At 39.9% G+C, this 25,422-nt stretch overlaps 3 protein-coding genes across 6 annotated transcripts in view; all 3 read left to right on the top strand.

Annotated features, from left to right (window-relative positions):
• LOC134823523 (uncharacterized) overlaps positions 1-25,422 on the top strand; it is a 71,330-nt gene that overhangs the window by 32,356 nt on the left and 13,552 nt on the right. The window lies entirely within an intron of this gene.
• Positions 1-25,422, top strand: part of LOC134823521 (protein phosphatase 1G-like) — a 63,611-nt gene that overhangs the window by 32,361 nt on the left and 5,828 nt on the right. For 2 of the 3 annotated variants that reach the window (XM_063835012.1, XM_063835010.1), the window contains exons 1-3: positions 21,751-21,754; positions 21,830-21,969; positions 24,398-24,632. In XM_063835012.1, coding sequence (XP_063691082.1) covers positions 21,844-21,969; positions 24,398-24,632 — 361 coding nt within the window. In that variant the 5' untranslated portion in view covers positions 21,751-21,754; positions 21,830-21,843. Of the gene's footprint in view, positions 1-21,750; positions 21,755-21,829; positions 21,970-24,397; positions 24,633-25,422 lie in introns of those variants that run through there. The other variant, XM_063835011.1, reaches the window with a different exon arrangement.
• On the top strand, positions 16,905-21,659 carry LOC134823614 (regulator of telomere elongation helicase 1-like). The gene is made up of 3 exons (XM_063835145.1): positions 16,905-16,931; positions 18,452-19,942; positions 20,165-21,659. Exons 1-3 carry the CDS (start codon positions 16,905-16,907, stop codon positions 21,554-21,556), a joined length of 2,910 nt encoding a protein of 969 aa, XP_063691215.1. The 3' UTR covers positions 21,557-21,659.

Raw genomic sequence — 25,422 nt, 5'->3', positions numbered from 1 at the left:
ATTAGCAGCGGTGCTTGTCTGATTTTCAGGAATGATGCCCAACGGGACTGTCACGGTCGCTTGGTCCATAGTCTTCCTCAGTGGATGCTTTATATGGGGATCTATCCACCCTCGGCAAAACGAAGATCATCATCTCTACGTGATAAAACTAACATAACTAGATCCACTGCTTGCTCTGAAAACTTGTCTAAGTCGCTAGAAGATGGGCGAAGATGTTTCACTGAAATGATATTTGAATTATTTAGAGAAAATTATGTTCTTATTTTCCGTTTAAAGTCTAAGTTTTGAATACAGTAGAATTCCGATCAAAGTTTGAGTGATCTATTGCAAATTGATTTATCGTTTTAGAAGATTTAGAAGATTTGACTCAGCCGAAGTTTGAGATAGGCATTTAAAAATTTTTATTTGATCTTGAAAATCTTGAGAAAATGTTGACAACAGACTATGACTACAATGCTACTTAAATTAAGTTGAATCAACTTGGACTGAAGGGGGATTTTTAAATCATAAAAGTGATACACGTATAAATCAACTTTAGCTGGCTAAAAACAAACAGATAAAACAATCAACTTAATTGTGAGTTTTGAGTTCAACGTGACATGCCACACCTACTGTAATTGATGACATTTTACGAAAATTCTTAGCTGAAAGCGTTCTCACCTTCATGGTGACAATAGCGAAAAAGAGGGATTGGCGTGCCACACCCACTGTAATAAATTAAATTTGACGAAACTTACAGGAAATTTAAATGTGACTCATATCGATAGTATAAAATTGGTGTGTAATTCTGGACTATAAGCTTATCCTTATTCCTAATATACACGTATTTCTTCAGATCTGCCTTCTAGGCAAAAACACTCGAGACTGCAGAACTGGGACAATATTTATTTGAAGACAGTGATTGTACTGCTGAGCTGAATCAAATCTACAAGAATCATCTTGGATCAGCAACAGAAACAACATTTCCGACAGCGTGCACCCGACAACGTGCACCTGTTTTCCGGAGGCTTACTTTATAAGTATTAGGTTAAATAGAAGACTTATGACTTAATTATTGTGACTAAGTGTCACGGCTCACGGTCTTGTGTCACCGAGGGAGAAGTAAAACAGGGTTTTCCGGGTGAAGAAAGCATTAATAAATGTTAATAATGTTAATATTGTTACTGGCTTGAGTGCAAGTGCCTAATGTACTATTCAGTATTCACTATTTAGTATTCACTATTCAGGGGTCGTTCACATATTACGTTATCAGCTGGGGGGAGGGGGGGGTTCCGAATGATTACGCTAGTGTAATTTTGACATAATAACCATGTGTAAAACTGATCACGAAGAGGGGGGGGGGGCGGCGGGTAAAAATGTTCCAAAAGACGATTACGTAATATGTGAACGATCCCTCAGTATTCACCCTATTCAATTATTTAGAAAAGGTTTTTTAAACTGTAAAGTGAAAAGCTCCAACGTCAAACTTCATGTTCAATTAAATTAGTTTAAGTAACCAATACCAGATCACAAATATGAGTTCTGTGTCAGTTTTGACTTATATAAACATATTTCAGTTTGTCCTTGAAGGTTTTATTTAAAATTTTGTTTGTCCCGGGACATTGACCATAATATATCATCGCTATATTTTAAGTTACCATTTAACGATGTTAACAGTTAAGAAAGGTGATTTACCAGAACTGTTTTGTAAACAATTGCTCAAGTATTATATTGATCTTACGTAATATGAGAACGACCCCTTAGAAAAAATTATATAATGGAGATGGCTGATGGATCATGGATCAGTATGAATCTATCACGTTCTTTCAGTCGAATATAATTATAATTGCAATCCCGAGAGTTTGCACGAGAGTTAGTACGACAGTTAATAGAACTTATCTTTGAAGTCAAGTCTGTTAACGTAGAATCCTTGTTTAGTAAATTATACATGTGTTTCCATTCTCGTACTATCACCGGTCACGCTAAATTATAATGACATCAATGTGTTTAAAGAAATCGTGGGCATCACTCAGTAAACTGCGCGTCTTTGGCGCGTGTCTTGTTGTTATGCATCAATCCTTCGGTAGATCGGCGAGATGCACCACTGTGCCTCACCGAGCTGCGAAGGATTGACATCGTGAATCAACTTACATAAACACTTATGTTCTACTGAACCTAATTTAGTTTGAGCAATTTCGATGCTCAGAATTTGAGTTATCAACGAATTTATACCTATTTTGTCATTTTTAGACTTCTTAGTCAAGGCCAATCTCTCCCAACTAAATTAGGTTCGGTAGTTAAGTATGATTGGAAGGTTCTGACAAATTTTCAGCATGATTCATGTTCAGGAACCGAAGATATGACAGAATAATACGACAAAAATCAACGAATTTCGTCAAATTACGCGACTTTTACACCTAATTTTGCTCCAAAAGCCGCGCACCATCAAATATGGCACCTAGGCGAAACTCCCTGATCATTCCAAAAAGGTATGATAAATTTGGTACTGTGAAAATTCTCACAGTCTCTAGAAAACGATGGTACAAAAATTTTGAAAATCCGAGCAAGTTTATTTTTATCGTGCACCGCCTACATATAGCAATTTTGATATTAGTTGCTTCTTGAATGTAAATGTAAAGTAACATCTGTTCTTAACTTTGTATTCGCTTTTTACCATTCAGTGATTCAGTGTCGATTAACTGTTAAACTTAAATAATCAGCCACGAGTCTATGGTCTATCAGCTGATAGTGATAGCATAATTTTATTTGTTTTAATTTTGACTTGCTGAATTTTATCACTCGGTAATTTATTAAGCTTGTTTCACCAAAATAACACTTAAATTGATGATTGATCCTTGATTCACGATGTCAATCCTTCGCAGCTCGGTGAGGCACAGTGGTGCATCTCGGCGATCTACCGAAGTGATTGCGAGAAGAATTATTTGATGCGCGGCGCGACCCAGTAGTGCATCGCGCTACAAGATTGATTCGTGTGTAACAGTCGTCAAGCACCAAAAACTGGTTGCTATCCGGGATGATACTCGTAAAATATCTGTTCCATACTCGGCGCGCGTCCTGGTAGGTTGTAAACCTACAAGACGCGGCGCAGTAACGCATCGCTCTACAAGTTCACATAGCCATGTGTCTACGCGTACTGCGTGACGCGCTTGTTTCATTGTACTATTGTAGGTTTACAACCTACCAGGACGCGCGCCGAGTTGGACTCGTCGATATATGGAACAGATATTTTACGAGTATCGCCCGTTAATTGTTTCACAAATTTAAATCTTTGCCGCCTTCGGCGGTCGCGCGCTACTGCAAGCGAGAGGGCACTGGTTAGAGCAAAAGTGAAAGTCAAGTGTATAGTGATTAATCATCATTGATCATCCTATAGCTGTTATATGTAGTCCGTGTGCCATCGACCGTAAGACGCGCGCGCTGACCATTGAATGGAGGCGCAGAGACCTGAGACATGTTGATGCTAAGGTCGTAGAGACATGAGACCTTGACTAAAGTTAACCTTTTTATCACATTTCTGTTACGCTCCATTGCTTTCGGGACCCTATCTAGACGTTTAAAGGTCAAAAACGGTAATTTTAAGAATTTTACCTGTATAACTATAAGGGCCTCGAAAAATAAGGGCGTGGCCCGTTGGTCTAGATTCCGATGGAGTTGAGCCACGAAATTTTTCAAGGCATTTTTTAGCCAAGCCAGGGTGGCGGATTTTGTATCGAATTTTCGAATCAAATACCGTTTTAATGTTTATTTAAAATAAATAAGGATGGTGGAAGTAGGTAGTCAGTAGTGCGCCATCGACAGTGAGCCGCGCGTGCCGACTGTTGGATGGTTTTTTAGCGCTAATTTCGGCCAGCACAATTTTCTTCAAACAAATAGATATTAAGTATCCTTCCCGACCTCCAATTGCAACAAAAATTGGTAAGCTTACTTATACACTTACAAGGAAAGTGTCCGAAAAATTTAAAGCATATTGATATCCAACCATCAGACATTATATTACAGCTAAAAGCAGCGTATTTTGCCCCATTTTCATCACTATATCAACTCCGATATCCACCAAATTTTTCGGACAGTTGTGAAAGCCCTATTGGAAGGTCGTCGCCAAATTTCAGAATGATCTCATTCAAGGAACTGAAGATATATCCAAATAATACGACAAAAATCAACGAATTTGGTCAAATTTGGTCAAATTACGCGACTTTTACAGCTACTTTTGCTCCAAAAGCCGCGCACCATCAAATATGGCACCTAGGCGAAACTCACTGATCTTTCCAAAAAGGTATGACAAATTTGGTATTGTGAAAATTCTCACAGTCTCTAGAAAACAATGGTACAAAATTTTTTAAAATCCGAGCAAGTTTATTTTTATCGTGCACCCCCTAGTGAGCTAGTGGAAGTCTTTTCGAAAATGGACTTGACCGAACTAAAAGAATGGCTAATAAACTAACCAATAATTGTCGCTGATCCAGTTTATAAGTGAGCCGGTCCATTGCTCCAACGATCCTTTCTAATTGACCTGCCAAGCCTTAGGGGAGCACCGTTGTTCCTGTGATCATGTACGCAAAATGTATCAACTGAGGTCACGTGATGGAGCCAGGAGCCCCTAGCGGCCTAATTACCGGTTTACACATACAACCACGAACGTTCGCGTTTGAATCTTGAGTTAAATGGTTGGTTTACTATATGTTAAGTATAATATAATCTTCAGCGTACACTCTACACCTAATATAAAGACATCAGCGGGACATCAGCCTTTCCTGCAATAATTATGCGGAAGATTAATTGCCAGAAAACCGAAAGTTTACAACGAGAAATATTATACAACTTTGATAGATGTTGGTAATGATAGATGTAACTATAGGTACAATTAACTACAAGTAAACTTAAACCTCAACGAAGCAATTCATCTCTCGTGACAACGAAGCGGCTTTTCAGCGGCACTCAAGCGGCTTTATCAAGGCACTCTCGAGGCACTCTCGTGGCACTCTAGTGGCACTCTAGTGGCACTCTCGTGGCACAACGAGAAATATTATATAACTTTGATAGATGTTGGTAATGATAGATGTAACTATAGGTACAATTAACTACAAGTAAACTTAAACCTCAACGAAGCAATTTATCTCTCGTGACAACGAAGCAGCTTTCTCAAGGTACCCTCGTGGTTCTAAAGCGGTATTCTCAAGAAACTCTTGTGGCACTCTAGCGGCACTCAAGCGGCTTTATCAAGGAACTCTCAAGGCACTCTCGTGACATTCAAGCGCCATTCTCAAGAGTGCCTTGAAAATTCTGCTTGAGTGCCACGAGAGTGCCTTGAGGATGCCGCTTGAGTGGCACGAGAGTGCCAAGAGAGTGTCACGAGAGTGGAACGAGAGTGCCAAGAGAGTGCCACAAGATTGTTATGAGAATGCCACGACAGTACCACGAAAATGCCACGACAGTACCACGAGAGTGCCACGACAGTGCCACGCGAGAGTGCCAGGAGATTTCCACGAGAGTTCCACGAGAGTGCCTTGATAAAGCCGCTAGAGTGCCGCTAGAGTGCCGCTAGAGTGCCACAAGAGTGCCTAGAAAATGCCGCTTGAGTGGTACAAGAGTGCCTTGATAAAGCCGCTAGAGTGCCGGTAGAGTGCCACAAGAGTGCCTTGAAAATGCCGCTTGAGTGGTACGAGAGTGCTTTGAGGATGCTGCTTGAGTGCCTTGAGAATGTTGCTTGAGTCACGTGACTGCCACGAGAATGCCACGAGAGTGCCACAAGTGTGTTACGACAATGCCACGAGAGTTCTACGAGAGTGCCACGAGAGTGCCACAAAAGTGCCACGAAAGTGCCACGAGAGTGCCGCGAGAGTGCCACGACAGTGCCTCGAGAGTGCCACAAAAGTGTCTTGATAAAGCCGCTAGAGTGCCATAAGAGTGCCTTGAGACTGCCGCTTGAGTGCCACGAGATTGCCTTGAAAATGCCGCTTGAGTGGTACGAGAGTGCCTTGATAATGCCGCTTGAGTGCCTTAAGAATGTTGCTTGAGTGCCACGAGAGTGCCTTGAGAATGCCGCTTAAGTGCCTTGAGATTGACGCTTGAGTGCCACGAGACTGCAACGAGACTGCCACGAGAGTTTCACGAGAATGCCACGAGAGTGCCACGAGAGTGCCACGAGAGTGCCACGAGAGCGCCACGAGAGTGCAACGAAAATGCCACGAGAGTGCCACGAGAGTTCCACGAGAGTGCCACGAGAGTGCCACGAGAGTGCCACGAGAGTGCCACGAGTGTGTCACGAGAGTGCCACGAGAGTGCCACGAGAGTGCCACGAGTATGCCACGAGTATGCCACGAGAGTGCCACAAGTGTGTTACGACAATGCCACGAGAGTTCTACGAGAGTGCCACGAGAGTGCCACGAGAAGGCCACGAGAGTGCCTCGAGAGTGCCACAAAAGTGCCTTGATAAAGCCGCTAGAGTGCCATAAGAATGCCTTGAGACTGCCGCTTGAGTGCCACGAGATTGCCTTGAAAATGCCGCTTGAGTGGCACGAGAGTGCCTTGATAATGCCGCTTGAGTGCCTTGATAATGCCGCTTAAGTGCCTTAAGATTGACGCTTGAGTGCCACGAGACTGCACCGAGAATGCCACGAGAGTTTCACGAGAGTGCCACGAGAGTGCCACGAGAGTGCCACGAGAGTGCCACGATAGTGCCACGAGAGCGCCACGAGAGTGCAACGAGAGTGCCACGAAAATGCCACGAGAGTGCCACGAGAGTTCCACGAGAGTGCCACGAGAGTGCCACGAGAGTGCCACGAGAGTGCCACGAGAGTGCCACGAGAGTGCCACGAGTGTGTCACGAGAGTGCCACGAGAGTGCCACGAGAGTGCCACGAGTATGCCACGAGTATGCCACGAGAGTGCCACGAGCGCGCCACGAGAATTCCACGGGAGTGCCATGAGAGTGTCACGTGAGTGCCACAAGAGTGCAACGAGAGTGTGACGAGAGTGCCACGAGAATAGCGCTTGAGTGGCACGAGAGTGCCTTGATGATGCCACTTGAGTGCCATGAGAGTGCCATGAGAGTGCCACAAGAGTGCCACAAGAGTGCCATGAGAGTGCTTAGAGAGTGCCACGAAAGTGCCTTGATAAAGCTGCTATAGTGCCGCTAGAGTGCCACAAGAGTGCCTTGAGACTGCCGCTTGAGTGCCACGAGAGTGCCTTGAAAATGCCGCTTGAGTAACACGAGAGTGCCTTGAGGATGCCGCTTGAGTGCCTAGAGAATGTTGCTTGAGTGCCACGTGAGTGCCACGTGAGTGTCACGTGAGTGCCACGTGAGTGCCACGTGAGTGCCACGTGAGTGCCACGTGAGTGCCACGTGAGTGCCACGTGACTGCCACGAGAGTGCCTTGAGAATGCCGCTTAAGTGCATTGAGATTGACGCTTGAGTGCCACGAGACTGCAACGAGAATGCCATGAGAGTTTCACGAGAGTGCCACGAGAGTGCCACGAGAGTGCCTTGAAAATGCCGCTTGAGTAACACGAGAGTGCCTTGAGGATGCCGCTTGAGTGCCTTGAGAATGTTGCTTGAGTGCCACGTGAGTGCCACGTGAGTGCCACGTGAGTGCCACGTGACTGCCACGAGAGTGCCTTGAGAATGCCGCTTAAGTGCATTGAGATTGACGCTTGGGTGCCACGAGAGTGCCACGAGAGTGCCACGAGAGTTCCACGAGAGTGCCATGAGAGTTCCACGAGAGTGCCATGAGAGTGTCACGAGAGTGCCCTGAGAGTGTCACGTGAGAGCCACGAGATTGTGACGAGAGTGCCACGAGAATAGCGCTTGAGTGGCACGAGAGTGCCTTGATGATGCCATTTAAGTGCCAATAGAGTGCCACGAGAGTGCCACGAGAGTGCCACTAGAGTGCCACTAGAATGCCACGAGAGTGCCTCGAGAGTGCCTTGATAAAGCCGCTTGAGTGCCGCTAGAGTGCCACAAGAGTTTCTTGAGAATACCGCTTTAGAACCACGAGGGTACCTTGAGAAAGCTGCTTCGTTGTCACGAGAGATGAATTGCTTCGTTGAGGTTTAAGTTTACTTGTAGTTAATTGTATAGTTACATCTATCATTACCAACATCTATCAAAGTTGTATAATATTTCTCGTTGTAAACTTTCGGTTTTCTGGCAATTAATCTTCCGCATAATTATAGCAGGAAAGGCTGATGTCCCGCTGATGTCTTTATATTAGGTGTAGAGTGTACGCTGAAGATTATATTATACTTAACATATTGTAAACCAACCATTTAACTCAAGATTCAAACGCGAACGTTCGTGGTTGTATGTGTAAACCGGTAATTAGGCCGCTAGGGGCTCTTGGCTCCATCACGTGACCTCAGTTGATACATTTTGCGTACATGATCACAGGAACAACGGTGCTCCCCTAAGGCTTGGCAGGTCAATTAGAGAGGATCGTTGGAGCAATGGACCGGCTCCCTTATAGACTGGATCAGCGACAATTATTGTTTTGTTTATTAGCCATTCTCTTAGTTCGGTCAAGTCCATTTTCGAAAAAACTTTCACCATCCTTATTTATTTTAAATAAACTTTAAAACGGTATTTGATTCAAAAATTCGATACAAAATCCGCCACCCTATTGCTATGCCTGTAATTAATTATGTAATTAACACATAGGCGCAGTTTATATCTCCGCCAAAAGCACACTCCCCAAATTGCGCGCATTGCTGTAACTTCTTTCAAACTTCATGAATTGAGACGATTTATTTTGCAATGTATTCAGAGTTAATATATGCATTTATACAAATCACTTGGAATACTTTTGAAAGAGAATAACAAGCTCAAAAACGCTACTGACGTATTTCTCCATAACAAGCACAATAGCGTGAGAAGCTTTTGTCGAGGTGCCTCAAAAGTGATCTTAAACGATTCCCCGTTAAATTTTGGTCGTAAAACACCAACTAAGTGCATAATCAAGGAAGTTATAGACATATTTCATACGTATCAAATTGGATGTGCTTTTGGCGGAGATATAACACCCCAGCGAACGCCGCGGGCTTCATGCGCCGCTAAAACGTTTAAATTCCATTTTTATAATTCCCCCAAGACTCCTGTTAAGACAAATTGCGAATGTTTAGCTTTAAAACTACTCTGTTCTTAAAATAATTGTCTTAATTATCGAATACTGAAAAGTTCAATTCAATCCAAGGTAAATTGTTCAAATTATGAGTGATCATGAATGAAAAATGGATAATTTACACGTAAAATTTGCCTCAAAATTTGTCTGGAAAAATGACCATAACTCTGGCTATGATTTGAATTTTGAAAATTTAAAATGCTAGTGCCGCGCACAAAAATATTTTGCGCATTTAAAACGTGTCGATAATGCGCTCAAACCAATGTCGCGTTGGATAATAGAATCCAGTTGCCTTGGTTTCATGATTCTTTCCTGATATTGGAGCCAGCGTCAAATTTGACAGTTTGAATTCGCTTGTGTTCAACGCGCGTCATCTGTTTTACACGCTGTGTTAATAATACAAATATGTTGATGTACGCTGTGTTTGCGATTTAGTTAAACTGTTCATCGTCCACTGTTGCCCGATGGAAACTGCTTACATCACCTATGCTATGTTCATTATTGGATAGAGTTTTTGCTGATGCTGTCTGGTATAATTGATAGTCGTTTAACCTTCTATATTTTAAATTAGCTCAAATATGAGAACGCAGCCGATAACAATCGTCAGCCCGTCCGATTTTGCAGACTTCGAACAATGGTATGTACTCTATTTTTAATAGCATGCTTTCATTAATCATAGTATTTAAAATCGTACTCTTTGGAAAAGGGTAAAATACGTAACATTGTGTGTCAGTCATTTTATATCAACTGGTAGATAAGTTACTAAAACTCTTCTAAACTCTACTAAAACTTGAAGTCAACTCTTCAAACATATATCGGAAAACAAACAAAATAAACATAATGCATTTCACAATCGAACATTTTAAATTGTTCTATCTTTCTTCATTCCTTTTGTGGAAACCGGCTGTCCTAACAGGAACGGCACCTCTGGGCGGCTCGTTCACCGTTCTGGGTCTAACCTGGGAATAATAAGTCTTTAATTTTCGCACTTTTTCAGCAGGTTTATCGTCTAGTTGTATTTAAAACTAAGGTGCACTTTAAAGTTTCAAAATCTTGTTAGCTGGCAACTTAAATACCTTTTGATATAACTCTGACCTCAGTAAGAATGTAGCAATGAGAACCTGTTTAAAAGTTTAAAATTTCGAACCTCTTTATTCTTCTTAGAGCCAGGTGTTTTATCGAACAGACAATCCTTTAGCTTGAGCTTCTGAGAGAGATTCTCTCCAGTAAAGGGGAGAGGGTAGAAGGAGTCTTCTTCTGGTATCTCTAGGAGTTTGCTGAAGGCGGGGAGCTTCTTGATCTTCGTAGCTACTGTTTGTAGGCATCAGGAAAAGAGAAATAGGCGTATTCCCTTCGCCATATGCTTATCTGCGATGTTGCGAACGACTTGTTTACCATATTGAGAAGTTCTCTGGAAAAAGTGTTAATTGTTAAAATCAATGAAGCGCTTTGTAATACTTATACACAGTGTTAGTTACGTTCAGATAAGTCTATAAACCGGTTTGTTGATGCAGTTGCAGTGCGACAGATCTACTCGTTTATTCTTTTATTGCGGGGAATGAATACTTAAAAACATTATCTTAAACCTCTTTCTGTTGTTGCTTCTGCCTTTCGAACTGTTGATCTTCTTGATATTGAATTTCCTGAAATAGATATATAATATATTGTTGCATCCATATTTATGTTAAGCAGATTGCAGTCTTCAGTTACACTGTACACAGTACACTTACATTCCTATTAGAAGTTAGAACTGCAAAGTATCGAAACGATCCATCACACATCCTCACTTTATAATTGTAGTTAAGCGAACATTCTAGACTCTGCTATATTATGCCGTCAGATTATAATATGTGTAGCAGCTTAACAACACGTGCAAGACTGAGACGCGCTCTGATACATCGAGCAATAACTAATAAGTTACACCCAGCCGTCTAAGTCGCGTTGACTATAGCTATATGTCGGCTCTCTCTCTCTGCTCGGTATTTTCACCTTCGATACTGTAATCCTGCTGCTCTTTGTGTTTATAGCCGTCTGAATCAGAAACTAATCCCGGGACGTTGTTATTCCCCAACTGCTTTATGATTCTTAGACCTAGAAAGAGGCATATGAATAATATGGTCAATGCTGTTTTCCACATTCTTCTTTTTAAAGTCACTTCAGTATTATTGATAAGCGTAAAGCAGTTGTTTACTGTATTACTGTGGAGTCATTTACCGTTAATTATCGCGTTATGAAGGGCTGTATCACCACTTGTGTCTCGTTTTAACAACTGAGAGTAACTTAGATTTTCCATAAGTCTCCGGGTTTCGTCCAGATCCCCTATCGTGCACGCATGTTGAAGTTTGTTGATCTTGGTTAGATTATTGACAAATCCGAGGGCATCTGGAATATCCCGTTTCTGTAAAGTGAATATTATGAATGTACAGTCAAACCTCTAGTCTATATACCGGGCCTCACGGGATATCAAGATAACGCCTACCAGCAGTATAATATTAACTATGAATTCCTGTAATGCCTGGTTTTGTTTTCATACGCATTCATTCTAATTGGAGAAATTGTCACTCACATTTCCTGACACTAGAATTTGAGCATTCCGTTTCGAATTCTTCTTCCTTGATAAATTGGACTTCCTTCTGCGTGGTTTTCTTTTTTTTTCCAGGTTCTGCGAGGAAATTTTGATAGCATTCAGTTTTTAAATTCTGTTCAATACTGTTGACATTACAACTATTGCAATTAAGTAACTATATACTAGTTCTAAGATTTCCGCCCTCCTCAACAGAAGAGCACATTTGTAATGTATGTCATAAACATTACAATCACCGTCAAAGCCTAAGAAAGCACGTAAGGAGCGTACATGATGAAGTACGCCCAGCAAAATTTAACTGTGCCATCTGTGGTATATCCCACACAGATAGGCACAGGCTCAGAGCGCACATCCAGGACGTCCACAGAAGTGTGCAGCGACATCCATGTTTGTTGTGCGTCAAAAATTTTAAACATAAAAGGACTTTAAATAGTCACATGAAAAAGAAGCATGAAATGGAGGGGTAAATTTTTCGCGTGACTATTTCAAGTTCTTTTTTAATTTGCAAAATGCAAGGGTTTATACAATAGCCAATATAATTATAGCCATGTTTTGTGCCACTGTCAATTCTATAAAATATCGTGGGAGCTGGATGTCGCTGCACGTTTGATTAATGTTTTTAATTTGGAGTTCTTAGACTTCTAATTCTACAGGGTAATCGAATAGTTCGACCGCCCTTTTTTACAGAACACTACTATGTGGTCGTTCTAAGGGGTAAGCCATCAGGCTCCCTCCTCATTTAACCGTCAATCAAGTTGCCTATCATTCTGCTGAATTAACCGATACGAGAACGTCCTGATTGTGGTCGTTGACTTATTCAGCTGAGGGGTTCCAAAAGATTACGCTTGTTTTATTTTGACACAATAGCTATTGTGTAAAAATGATTATGAAGGTAGGAAGGGGACAGGGGTTCAAAATTGACTAATTGACGTGATAACGTAATATGTGAACGGTTCCTATCTGTTTTGTCGATAAACTACGAAATAATGACACTATAACAAGGTATATTTATATTAAACATTAGTGGGTGTCCTGAGAAATGATTTTGTTGCATTAATTACTCTTTTAAATGAAATATATCTATTTTAAGATATCAATTTCTAGATTCGAAGAGTACCTTTTCAGATGGTCTACATTTTTATGATAGATATTTATTTTACGGTGTTAATTTCTAGATTCAAAGAGTACCTGTTTCGATGGTCTCCAAAGCTATGGCGTCTTGTATGTTTGAGTCTGACTCATCATCTGTTTGATCCATGAAAACTAAATACATAGTAGGTTTTAAAAGGTACGAAAATTATCGGGGGGATGGTTCCCCTATATCCCGGGAACCCGAGAGAATTCAAAGTCATAATAGAGTACGGTTATCTTAGTTATTATAGCATATTTAATAGTACGCTAACATATAATTGTCTAAATATCAGATAATTATGTACATAATATAAACATTGAAATTAATGTTCACAAGTTAGATGGCCATGGCGCCATAAATGTATAATACATTACATTCATTACAGCATGTTTTCATCTAGAACATTCCAGTCTCACGAAACTCAATATCGTATCATTGCAGAGACGTCGAGAAAGGTACATCTTGATCCACACATGGAAAATTCTCAATGGCCTGGCCCCAAATGATATTGGCATGCTGTTCAAAAACAACCCCCGACATGGAATAAAAGCTACTGTACCAGCACTGAACAACAAATCACAGCGTTCTGTGGCAACTCACTATGAAAACTCGTTTGGAGTGAAAGCGGCACAGCTGTGGAATCTTCTCCCCAAAGAAATTAATTCCATCTCTACTTTGGACCTGTTAAAATCGTCACTGGCTAAATTCCTTAAAGAACTCCCCGACACACCTCCGACTAAAGGATACACCGCTACTAACAACAACTCACTCTTGGAATGGTAGTGGTACTTACAAAAAGACCCCTGTGGAGTGATAGGAGGACGTACTTGATACTGTTGTCCTGAAGCGATCACAGCAAAACCTACTCAAAGTACTCAAAGTAAGTAAGTAACAACTCACTCAGGAATTCCACCCGTAAGAAAAATTCATCTCACTCTATGTCACAATTATGAAACTATTTTAAGACTATTTCACACATTTGTAAGAAAGACAGCTTTGAGTAAATTTTTTGTTAGTCTAACAATAAATACCTCAGGTTGAAGGGATATAAACCGTCGAAATAAATCACAACACAAATTCGGGCTAACAGCAGTTTTGGAACATACCACATTAAAAGGACCACCGCAACTGTTACCCATCAGGATCGCAGGTCAAGTCTACTTTACTTAATGGATAAATATAACAATTAAAACTAAAAGAATGTTTAAAAGTTGTCTCGAGGTTTTCTAAAACGTGGATTCTATTGACATATATTCTAAGAGTTGATGAATCCGGAATTTTGGAACATTTTCGGAACAAAAATCGGGACGAAAGTCTTCGAGAATTTGATAAAATTTTAAACAAACCAAAGGCATGATACAGATTTGGCGCAAGCTTTGATAAACTTTGCGCGCACAAAGCCGCGCGTCATTTGCACGTGCATCGAATCATTCATAACTGACCACAAACATAAACTGGAAGTAGGAGGGCCCTTCCATTACTAATTTGATATGTAGCTATATTGAAAATTTGCCCGAAACTGGAAACCACAATTTTACTAGTAGAAGAATTACTTGCCCGTTGACGTTAAAATTAAATGAATTTGATATTTCAGAACCCGACTGCTGATCTCAAATTTGAAGATTAACAATTCATTGGAACATGGAATAACTATATTGGAAAATACGTCAGATCAAGCTGAGAATGAATACATGTTTTGTGGGGAGAAAATCGGTAACTGGAAGTGGACCCTCTCAAGCAGTGATGAATTTCACAAAATGTTCAAAATACCACGCCCGGCATCGAACCATGGACGTCCATCATTCGCTGCCTGACACTATAGCCCACAGATTACTCGTCTGAGCTACTCAACCGTTGTCAGATATGTTATTAGGTGGTATTTGGACAATTGTAATATGTAATGACAAATAGTGTATGATCTCTTTTTTTATGTTTTTAAAGATTCTATTTGATGTGTACAGTGTTTGTGTTGCATTCTAAAATAAACCGCAAATAAATTTCATGTCAATTTTAAATCTTCTAAGCCAATCTTTTAGCTATAGTTGTCTTGTAAGCAGTAATAGTTACATTTTGATATTATACCTATATTTATTATTGTAATACTGTTGTATAATGCTGTTTCTTCCTCATTGTAGCTTACATATAGGATAGCATATTTTGCTATGATCTTTGATCACAGTTGACAATACTTGATTAGGGTTAATGATTGTACGCGTTTGAAATCTTGATTTGATATCATTATAACCTTTACTAATATTCAGATGAATGAATTTGATGTTTTATTTTTCCTCGGCACTATTGAAAATCCTTTAAGGGATGGAATCGGCACTGTCAAATATCTTTAAAAGGTTCGTGAACGAAATGACAATCGATCTCTTGACGAATTTCAGCCTAAAAATTGTTTTGACTCGCGTAGCAATATGAAGCCCGCGGCATTCGCCGGGGTGTATAACATGCGCCTTAACACATAACTGTGGCGTCGCGCGTGCAATACAGACTCTTTTTATACACATTATTATACACATATATTATAGGGGAGTGGTCTATATTGCGAAGGAGCAGACTTTTGTCGACAACGCAGGTCCATCGGGCCACCTCATATATCCAAGCCCGATTACTTATTCCGATCCCTACGATCTTTTTGCCTTCGGCAAGAGTAGGGAAAAAATTAAAGTCGAAATGTGATAATTCTACGTTGATTCTGAAAATTTCATGTAAAAATGAAAAATATTGAAACCCTTTTGAGTTATATTTATATTGTTTTGAGCAAAATCAGTTTCGCAAATATCGCGAACTGAGATATGGGCGATTTTGTTCATTTTTTGCGATTATTTGAACACAAAATCCACAATTAGGTAAACTAGATACTGAGCTGATAATCATAGAAAATGTGAAATATAGGCTTACCTTTCATATAAAGTTTGTCTCATCCAAGATATTGATAATTGACCAATTTATGGGCTAGGGCTAAAATCTATCAAATTTGGTGCGTATGTCTAAATATTGGCATATGGTTTTTAGCTCATAACTTAGTCATTTTTTGTCAAATCTTGATGAAAATTCATATACGAGTTCAGGGGACCACTGGCACTAGCTACATAACATAACAAGTATACAAGTAGAGCACCTTAACCAAATATGGACGTGGCTCTCCCGCGGTTGACCATTGTTAATGATCTGGCCCGGCGCGTTCACCTAACGATGTGCTTTCGCGCCACTGCGGGCGCGCTTGTTTCACAAGTGAGGCGGGCGCGCGCTACTGCAAGCGCAAGGGCTCTGGATAGAGCAACCCGGCGCGCGCTACTTCGTAGCACTTGCCGTCGGAAGAAATCAGCGCGCGCTACTTCGAAGAAATTTAGACGAGTAACATCCGTCAATCCCGCGGGCACCGGTGGGCATCCGGACACCGGAGTCCGGAACCCCCTCAAAAGTTCGGTCACATGCCGCGCCTAAGTTTATTGCCATTGGTAAATTGTTATCTCGAAATCAAATTTCACAAGAAAATCAGGGTGAACCCCTTTTTAGTAGAGGCTTTTACGGGCAAAAAGACGTGTTTAATTTTCTGCTATGCGTTTTGAGACTTAACCATTAATTGGACAATTAATATCAACTAAATGCTTTTTGCTTTTGCGCGTATTGCGCGTCGAAAATTTGGCAAAAACGCTTGCGGAGTGACAATATTCAAACTTCGATAAGGTATATGAATTATAAAATGGGTACTTTTCGGAAAGGAAAAATTTTCGAAAACACGATGTGACTATTTTTGGGTTGATTCAATACAACTGCAAAAAATTATTTATACTTTAAGCAAAAAAGGGCACATTTGACCACCTTTTTGGATTTTTACACGTGAAAAAATTAAGGGATTTGTTTTATTTTATACCATCATGTGCGGCTGTATTTCAGCTATCTTCATGACTTTCATTGTTAATGAAAAAGCCCGGCGCGCGCTTCTTCGTAGCACTTGCCTCGCGGGCAAGCATTTCGAGAAATAAATCGGTGCGCACAACTTCGATCAAAGAAATTTAGACGAGTAAAAAGCAATTATGATAACTCATAAGATTTCTTCGACTATGTCAGGCTTTCAAATCAGATTTATGGTATGTAACCCTTTTTACAGGATTCTTTGCAATTACAAAATTTCGGTATGCACTCCTCATAACGTGCAATACTAGGCTGCTTTTTATCATAGTATCAAGGAAACTCTCCCAGATTAACAAAAACTGATGAGGTGAAATTCTGAAAACGAGCTTCATTTACTTAATAGTTATCTCGACTGACTGACAATGTCTCTTCTTTTCCCCATTTAGAATACAAAGATTAGTACATTTTAGCTTATGATTAATATTATATTTTTACCTATAGTTTACCTAGATTACAGACATTGGCTTGTCTGTAACAGACAACTATTAACCCAATTACAGCTGAAAGGTTTTAAGACCTATAACAGTTGGCAACAACATTATAGGTCTGTCTAAGTCGGCTACATTTCTAGGAGTGACCTTAGCTAGGACAGCAAACTTAACTTCATTGAACATACCATCAACACCACCAAAAAAGCCACAGCAAACAAATAGACAGGATGGTGCCAGTGGCGTAACGTTGCCTGTTGGCGCCCCCCTGCCGAAAAGGCGCCCCCCTGTTGGCGCCCCCTCCCCTTTTGGTGCCCCTCCCTAAAATTGAACAAATTAGGTGATTTTAGAGGATACGCCGGTAAAATCTCTAAAAAAGTGTGTATCTAGAGCAAAACGCGCAGTTTTGCTTGTACTTTAGTTAAGTTTTCGAAATTGTCCCACATTCAAACGACGATTTGGCGCCCCCCCTAAGACGGCGCCCCCCTGCACAGCGGGGTCAGCAGGGCCCTTCGTTACGCCACTGGATGGTGCAAGACTGGACATCAGTGCGAGATCGTTTTGGTCGCCGCTGGACAGGGCATTCACAGATGTAAGGGTACTTCACCCTCAAGCCCAGTCCAACAGTAACAAGAGCATCTCACAGATGTACCAATCTCACGAGAAAAGCAAATAACGTGAGTACAATGACAGAGTCCTCAATGTTGAAAAGGCTACCTTCACGCCACTGGTGTTCAGTACTACAGGAGGAATGGCAAATGAGGCTTCACAGTTTCTAAAACATCTCGCTGAAAAGATCAGCCTAAAGAAAGGCCAACGGTATTGGCGATTCTAATTCTAATATATCGTCAATTCTAAATATTTACAATGCAATTCATTAATCTATAAACAAGTGTACTCCAGCCTAGCCCCTACACGCATCAATTCTTATGCATCGCGGCCCAAGCTGCGCACACACGTATTATTTTATAATTTTAGCTTTCTAATAAATATAGTGTCAATGTGTACGTTTAGATTGTAAATGTTCATGTTTTGTGTAAACTGAATCCAATTGAGACTAGTGATAAGGATAAGGACCCAAGTGCCTGTACGGCTTTTTCGGACCCATGTGGACCACTACTCTTGAAATCGCTCTATATCATTGAACATTTATATCCATATAATATTAACTGTGATATAATTTACTACGTCATTTGACAATTAAATGTAATAGATTTGTAAAAAATGTAATTTTATTTAACAATAAGTAATTTTAAATCTCGTTGCAGGCAATGCCCCAAGTGACAGTAAACAATGTAGATGTTGACTTTCCATTTTCTCCTTATAAATGTCAGGAAGATTACATGGGACATGTAATCAGAGCTCTTCAGTCAAAACAAAATGCAATTCTGGAATCTCCAACTGGAACTGGTAAAACATTGTGCCTTCTGTGCTCAGTTCTTGCATGGCGACTTACTTACATTGCCAAACTTCAGCTCAGTGGAATAGCAGCTAATGCTAATATTGCCGGATTGGATGAAGCTGCTGGGAACAATCAAGCATTAGAGGGATTTAATGCTATTCCTAAAATTATATATGCATCAAGGACTCACTCTCAGATTTCACAAGTTGTCAACGAGCTCAAGAATACGATATATAAACCAAAAGTGAGTGTGCTCGGCTCCAGAGATCAGCTCTGTTTACATCCCAAAGTGATGAACATCGAGAACAACATGGCAAAAATCCACACCTGCCGTGCGAAAGTGAAGGAAAGATCTTGTGTGCACTACACTAACGTAGATAAGAAAATAAATGACGCAATATTTGGGGAGATACTGGATATTGAGGAACTTGTTTCAGTTTCAAAGGAGAAGACCATGTGTCCATATTATTCATCAAGAGAACTCTTGAGACGTGCTGATATAATCTTCATGCCATATAACTATCTTATTGATAGCAAAACTAGGAAAAATCAAAACATAACACTTGAAAATTCCATTGTTATCTTCGATGAAGCTCACAACATAGAAAAGGTTTGTGAGGAATCGTATTCATTTGAAATAACTTCTTTAGACATAGCTAACTGTATAGAAAACTGTCAGTTGACATTACAAAGGATATTGGATGACGATGGGTCTGCTAGCACAAGTTCGGGGCCAAGTTATGACAGTGGTGAATTGACAAAAGAGGATGTTTTGACTATGAAAGCTATTTTCCTGTCTCTTGAAAGAGAATTCAATAAGTTAGAAGTAAAAGGATCAGGTAACATCATAGACAAGTCTACTTTTAAAAACCTGCTTGTGTCCATAAATGTGAATCAAGAGACAAAAGGGTTGATTACGGAGGTTCTCCAAAAGATGGAATCAGTGTTATCTCTAAGCAGTTCTAATAAACTAGTGGGTAACACGTTTGTTGTCCTCAACAACTTTATGCAGATACTTGATTTGACTCTCGACCAGAGCGAGGCCTCCAAACACCAGTATGTTTGTTATGTGTCGAAGGAGAAAAAGGATTCAAAATATGGTAAGTCAGGGAAAGCCTCGACTTGGGTTGATAAAAATATAGAATCAGTTGCCCCACAGTTCATTACCAAGCTTTCTTACTGGTGTTTTAGTCCTGGGCTAGCCATGGAGGAGTTTGTGAAGAGTGGTGTTTACTCCATTATACTAACCAGTGGTACTCTTTCTCCAATAAATTCCTTTTCTTGTGAATTGAGGATACCTTTTCCTATCACTTTACAGAATCCTCATGTCATTCAGCCAAGTCAAATATCTGTGCAGGTACGTTTCACACATTTTTACAATTTGGATCTGTACTAATCCTGCAATATCTATCATTGGATATAACATTTAATTGGAAGCTCATTATTTCTCATTATTTGCCAGTATTTTGTGATGTGTTTGTATTTCGTCAAATACGATACAATCAATTTTGTGGATATAAAATTAAAGTTGTAATATCTATAATGCATCTTATTTATGGTATAATCGTTTCCATTTCAGATAATCTGTAAAGGCTGTGATGGAACTGATTTTCTTTCAACATACGCAAATAGAAGCAACCCAAAATACCTCTCCTCTTTGGGCACTTCCATTGTTAATCTACTCAGAGTAATTCCCAACGGAGTTTTGGTTTTCTTTCCCAGTTACGGAGTCATGAACAACACCATCCAATCTTGGCAAACCACCAATATTTACTCTCGTATGCTGAAAACTAAACACTGCTTCACAGAGCCACGATCTAAGAACGAAATGGCAAAATTGATGAGTGAATTTGATGACAAAGTCAGAAACCCTACAGATGGAGCTACGGGAGCAATGCTGTTTGCAGTTTGCAGAGGTAAAGCCAGTGAAGGTATTGATTTTGCGGACATGCATGGACGGGCTGTAATCATAACAGGCCTGCCTTTTCCACCGAAAAACGACCCTAAAGTGAGTGCTAAAATCAACTATCTGGATCAACAGAAGAGAAACAGACCAAATTCGTTGAACGGTCAAGAGTGGTACATTCAACAGAGCTCCCGAGCTGTGAACCAGGCTGTCGGCCGAGTTATTCGACACAAAGATGACTTTGGGGCAGTTATTTTTATGGACAAAAGATTTTCATTCAGATCAAATGTTGATGAGCTACCTAAGTGGGCACGAGGATTTGCAAAGGTAAACGAGCAGTTTGGTTCCGGTTTACGTGAACTATCCCAATTCTTTAAACTTCATGTTAATAGGGTATGTGAGAAAGAAGAAAGTGAAGAACCTGTTAAATCATCAAATACCAACCGACTGAGTAACATGTATGATGCCTTTAGACCCACCGAGAAGGACTTACCCAAAGAAAGATTTGCAGCACCAAACTTGGATGATTCTACACATGAAGTTACGCCGCCTCCCAGGAAAATGGCTCGAACTGATAAGAGAGTAAGCTTGATAAGCTCATTGAACGGTACCGGTTCGGCTGATTACTCCTTTGCTCCTTCTATGTCTCCGGTAAGCAGTCGATCTACCACGGACTACAAGACACCTGAGGCTATCAGAAATCCCAGAAAGAAATTCAGACTTGTTACCAAACAAGATAAAGAAAATAACCTCAACTCTTTGTCGCAAATAACATCCGTTATGAGTAGCCCTCTGGCTTCTACCCAGAGAGAACAACCTAAAGTGACAAAATCCCAAAATTTCTCTGCAACATTAAAAAGTTCGTTATCTGACGCTGAGTATGAAGTATTCAGAGGGGTCGTGAAGGAGTATAAGACAGAAAAGAATATCGTGAAACTTATCGACAATGTTACAGATTTGTTTATGGCAAATCACAAGGACTTATTGAAAGGTTTTAGAATATTTCTTAAGGATAAAGATAAGGAAACATTCGACAAATTTTTGTCAGAGAAAGGTTTAATATAATAAATTGTTTGAAGTAGCATTTTAATCTTTTACTATTGTACTAATCCCACTAATGGGCTTTTAACATAATTTTGTTGTTTTTAATCACTAAATTTTATTTGCTATAATATTGTCTTATTAAAATCGAATCACCGAGTTGAGCTATAAGGGATTGTTAATAAGTTGTTTAGAATATGTTTGGTATTTGTAAATAATTTGTTTTAGCAGCTTCACTGTACAAATTAATACGGCGACTTACAATATAACATAGTATTTAAAATCTTATTAAACACTAGCAAGTTGTCGAGATGGGAGCTGTAATGAGCGGATATCTGGAGTCCCCAGTTACGGAGAAGGAGGTAATCGACGGAATATCAAAGTTGGGACTGAAATACGGTGCTAGCAGTATGCAGGGATGGAGGGTTGCTAACGAGGTCTGTTATCTCTCTCATTCTTATCTCTCTGTTATCTCTCTCATTCTTATCTCTCTGTTATCTCTCTCATTCTTATCTCTCTGTTATCTCTCTCATTCTTATCTCTCTGTTATCTCTCTCATTCTTATCTCTCTGTTATCTCTCTCATTCTTATCTCTCTGTTATCTCTCTCATTCTTATCTCTCTGTTATCTCTATCATTCTTATCCCTCTGTTATCTTTCTCATTCTTATCTCTCTGTTATCTCTCTCATTCTTATCTCTCTGTTATCTCTATCATTCTTATCCCTCTGTTATCTCTCTCATTCTTATCTCTCTGTTATCTCTCTCATTCTTATCTCTCTGTTATCTCTCTCATTCTTATCTCTCTGTTATCTCTCTCATTCTTATCTCTCTGTTATCTCTCTCATTCTTATCCCTCTGTAATCTCTCTCATTCTTATCTCTCTGTAATCTCTCTCATTCTTAACTCTCTGTAACCTCTCTCATTCTTATCTCTCTGTTATCTCTCTCATTCTTATCCCTCTGTTATCTCTCTCATTCGTATCTCTCTGTTATCTCTCTCATTCTTATCTCTCTGTTATCTCTCTCATTCTTATCTCTCTGTTATCTCTCTCATTCTTACCTCTCTGTTATCTCTCTCATTGTCCGTGTTATCTCTTTCATTGTCCGTGTTATCTCTCTCATTGTCCGTGTTATCTCTCTCATTGTCCAATGTCCGTGTTATCTCTCATTGTTCGTGTTATCTCTCATTGTTATCTCTCTCATTTCCATTTTATCTCTCTCATTTCCGTGTTATCTTTCTGTTATCTCTCTCATTGTCCGTGTTATCTCTCTCATTGTCCGTGTTCACTTATTTACTTTTAAGTCTTTTTTTACTGTCCGTGGCTTGTGAAATAAGGTAAATTTTAAGGAAAACAAAATTTAAATTTGATTGCCATTACACTAAATATTCATATCATAGTAATTATAGGTAAACATCCGATAATAAACTTATTAGAACCAGTAGTGAGTACAGCGCAACATGCTTGTCCACCAAGAGAACTATCAAGTTAAGTACAGTAAAACCCCGGTTTGTGTTTAATCGGGGCGCAGTAAAGCGGGGTATTATAAATGTACCTTCATGATCATGATAGACATCTTATGTCTTTAAGTGTGCATTACTTGATATTGCAACGGTTCCCATTTGTCACCCCCACTCTCGATTATTTTGCTGCCCTCTAAAATTTGTCTTATGTCCGCAACTGGAAACCAGGTTAATGCAAAATGGTAGCGAACATTTTTATTGGTTCAACTGACATTAAAACTAGGGAATATAGGTCTCCGTGAACAATTGGGGACAGTATCAAAGAAGCCCGATCCAGTCCACGAACTAATTATGACATGATGGTAAACAGATCATATGAATGGTATCTTGGATGCAATTACTTACGGCTAGCATTATAGGACATGATGTTATATCCTGCTCCGCATACCACCCTGTGACCGCTTTTGACGCCAGAGACCATTCTAACTTTGCTTCTCCTCAATCAGTCCCCTCCAAATGGAAAGGGACAGGACATGGAGTTCTTTGAAAGGTTTTTTTTCTTTTCTGGAATAGGAAGTCTCGAGCGTTCTCTAATATGGAGGCCGTGGGTCCATTTCTTTCGTTTATTACTAGACCGTAACCGTGTCAGGAATTGGAATAGTTGTTGTCGTTGCTGATAGTGGTAATTGATAATACTCCATAGAAATCGAATGACTTATGTATATTGTATACCTCATTTAATAAATCGTAATCTTTGTCTTCATTCAGTAATTTACAACGTTACCAATTGCATCCAAGATATCATTCATATGATCTTCTAACCTTCATGTCATAAGTAGTCCGTGGACTGGTGCACGGACTGGGCCAGCTTCTTGGATACTGGTAACTGACGATTGTCATGTAAGTGTTGTAGCAACCCCGTGAATAATCCACTAGGTATCCTTCTGCTTTTTCGGCGGAGTATCTTCGATCGGTCGCATCTGAGTCTAGTTTCTGTCGATGTAAGCCTGAGGGTAGTACTCCTGCTAGTTCTAATCTTTGCCATTACTGCAGACGCGGTCGACATAAATTCAATATCGTCCGCGCTTCGTGTTTAATTAAGACGCGAGCGCGCGAAAATGTAATATTTGCGCGTACGTTGGCGGCACCGGCCACGATTACAAAATGGGCTTATAGGTATCCGCTTTTCTAGATATTGGTACTGAACAGTGAACAAGAAGTTATTGTCATTTAATCAGGTTGAAAATATAGTAATCTTCTGCAGTGTCTTCCCTCGTGCATGTGAGTGAGCACACTTCTCATCAACTTTGACACAATTTCGTAATTCGTGGCGCTTTGACATTCAGCGAGATTCCCCTTTTGACTGCTAAACAGATCACCTCATCGCTCTAAATAAATCTTCAGGATGCAATGAGCTGTGTTCCTGACCTGACAGACAATTCGGCACTGTTTGCCGTATACGATGGCCACGGTGGAGGCGAGGTGGCTCTCTACGTCGCTAAATACCTTCCAATGCTCCTTAAAACACAGTATGATTTTACTGATGGCAAGATCGAGCAAGCTTTGAAAACAACATTCCTGGCTGTTGATAAGCAGATTGTGTTGGAGGAAACGGCTGATGAATTGCAGACGCTGGCAGGTCAGTGGAATTATACGCATTGTTACTTGTTAATTCTCGTAGTTTGGTTATATTAATGAACTGTCATCATTTTTGACAATTCTACTTTTTTATTTGGGGAGGGGAGGGCCGGAGGGGGCTGACCATATTTAATCATATTAAAGTATATCCCCGGCCCTAAATCGGGGAAAAACCTACATTTTAATATACTTTAATATACCCAAAATTAGTCTAGCTATATTATTCGTTTAGATTTGCAAGATAAGCCTGTTTTTGGACTAGTACATGAATTTACATCCAGTTTGGTCAAAAAATGGATGAGTTATGAGCTTCAAACCATATGCCCATACTATGCTCATCGATCAGCAAAATGAAAACATCGAAGACGATTGGCCTAATTTCATGTTATATTGTATAACAGGACTAAGAAAATCAAAGCGTAACATAAACCAAAATGCCGATAATAACCTTGTCTCTACATCTTAGATTAAATGCACACACTTATGCATCACTCAATAAACGTCGCATATCTCATCAATTACACTGCCAACATAGGACATTCTTTTTTATCGCCGCGATTTCAAATCAAGTTACAAATTCTACAAATTTTGAAGTGCTCAGTCTTGTTTTACTTTTCTTATCTTTACCTATTAACCATTGGAAAATAAAACTTTAAGTTATAAACCTTCATTGCATACTTTACCGGTAGAGTTTAAATTGAATAGTTTGAGATTTCCTTTACATTTTATATTTATGCATGTGCCCCACGGGGATGAATTTCTTATTACCATTGATATTATTTTTTTTTGAG

Source organism: Bolinopsis microptera, chromosome 11, assembly GCF_026151205.1.
Source record: "Bolinopsis microptera isolate Bmic1 chromosome 11, MBARI_Bmic_1.0, whole genome shotgun sequence".
Taxonomy (NCBI): Eukaryota; Metazoa; Ctenophora; class Tentaculata; order Lobata; family Bolinopsidae; genus Bolinopsis; species Bolinopsis microptera.
The sequence above is the reverse complement of the archived record's forward strand: the minus strand, read 5'-3'. Positions and strand labels throughout refer to the sequence as shown.

Bases quoted from the DNA above. Each gene is read 5' to 3' on its own strand.
- LOC134823614 (XM_063835145.1), top strand. From the start codon at position 16,905: ATGTCAGGCTTTCAAATCAGATTTATG. The intron at 16,932-18,451 runs GTATGTAACCCT...ATCTCGTTGCAG, and splicing joins GCTTTCAAATCAGATTTATG to GCAATGCCCCAAGTGACAGT. The intron at 19,943-20,164 runs GTACGTTTCACA...TTTCCATTTCAG, and splicing joins CAAGTCAAATATCTGTGCAG to ATAATCTGTAAAGGCTGTGA.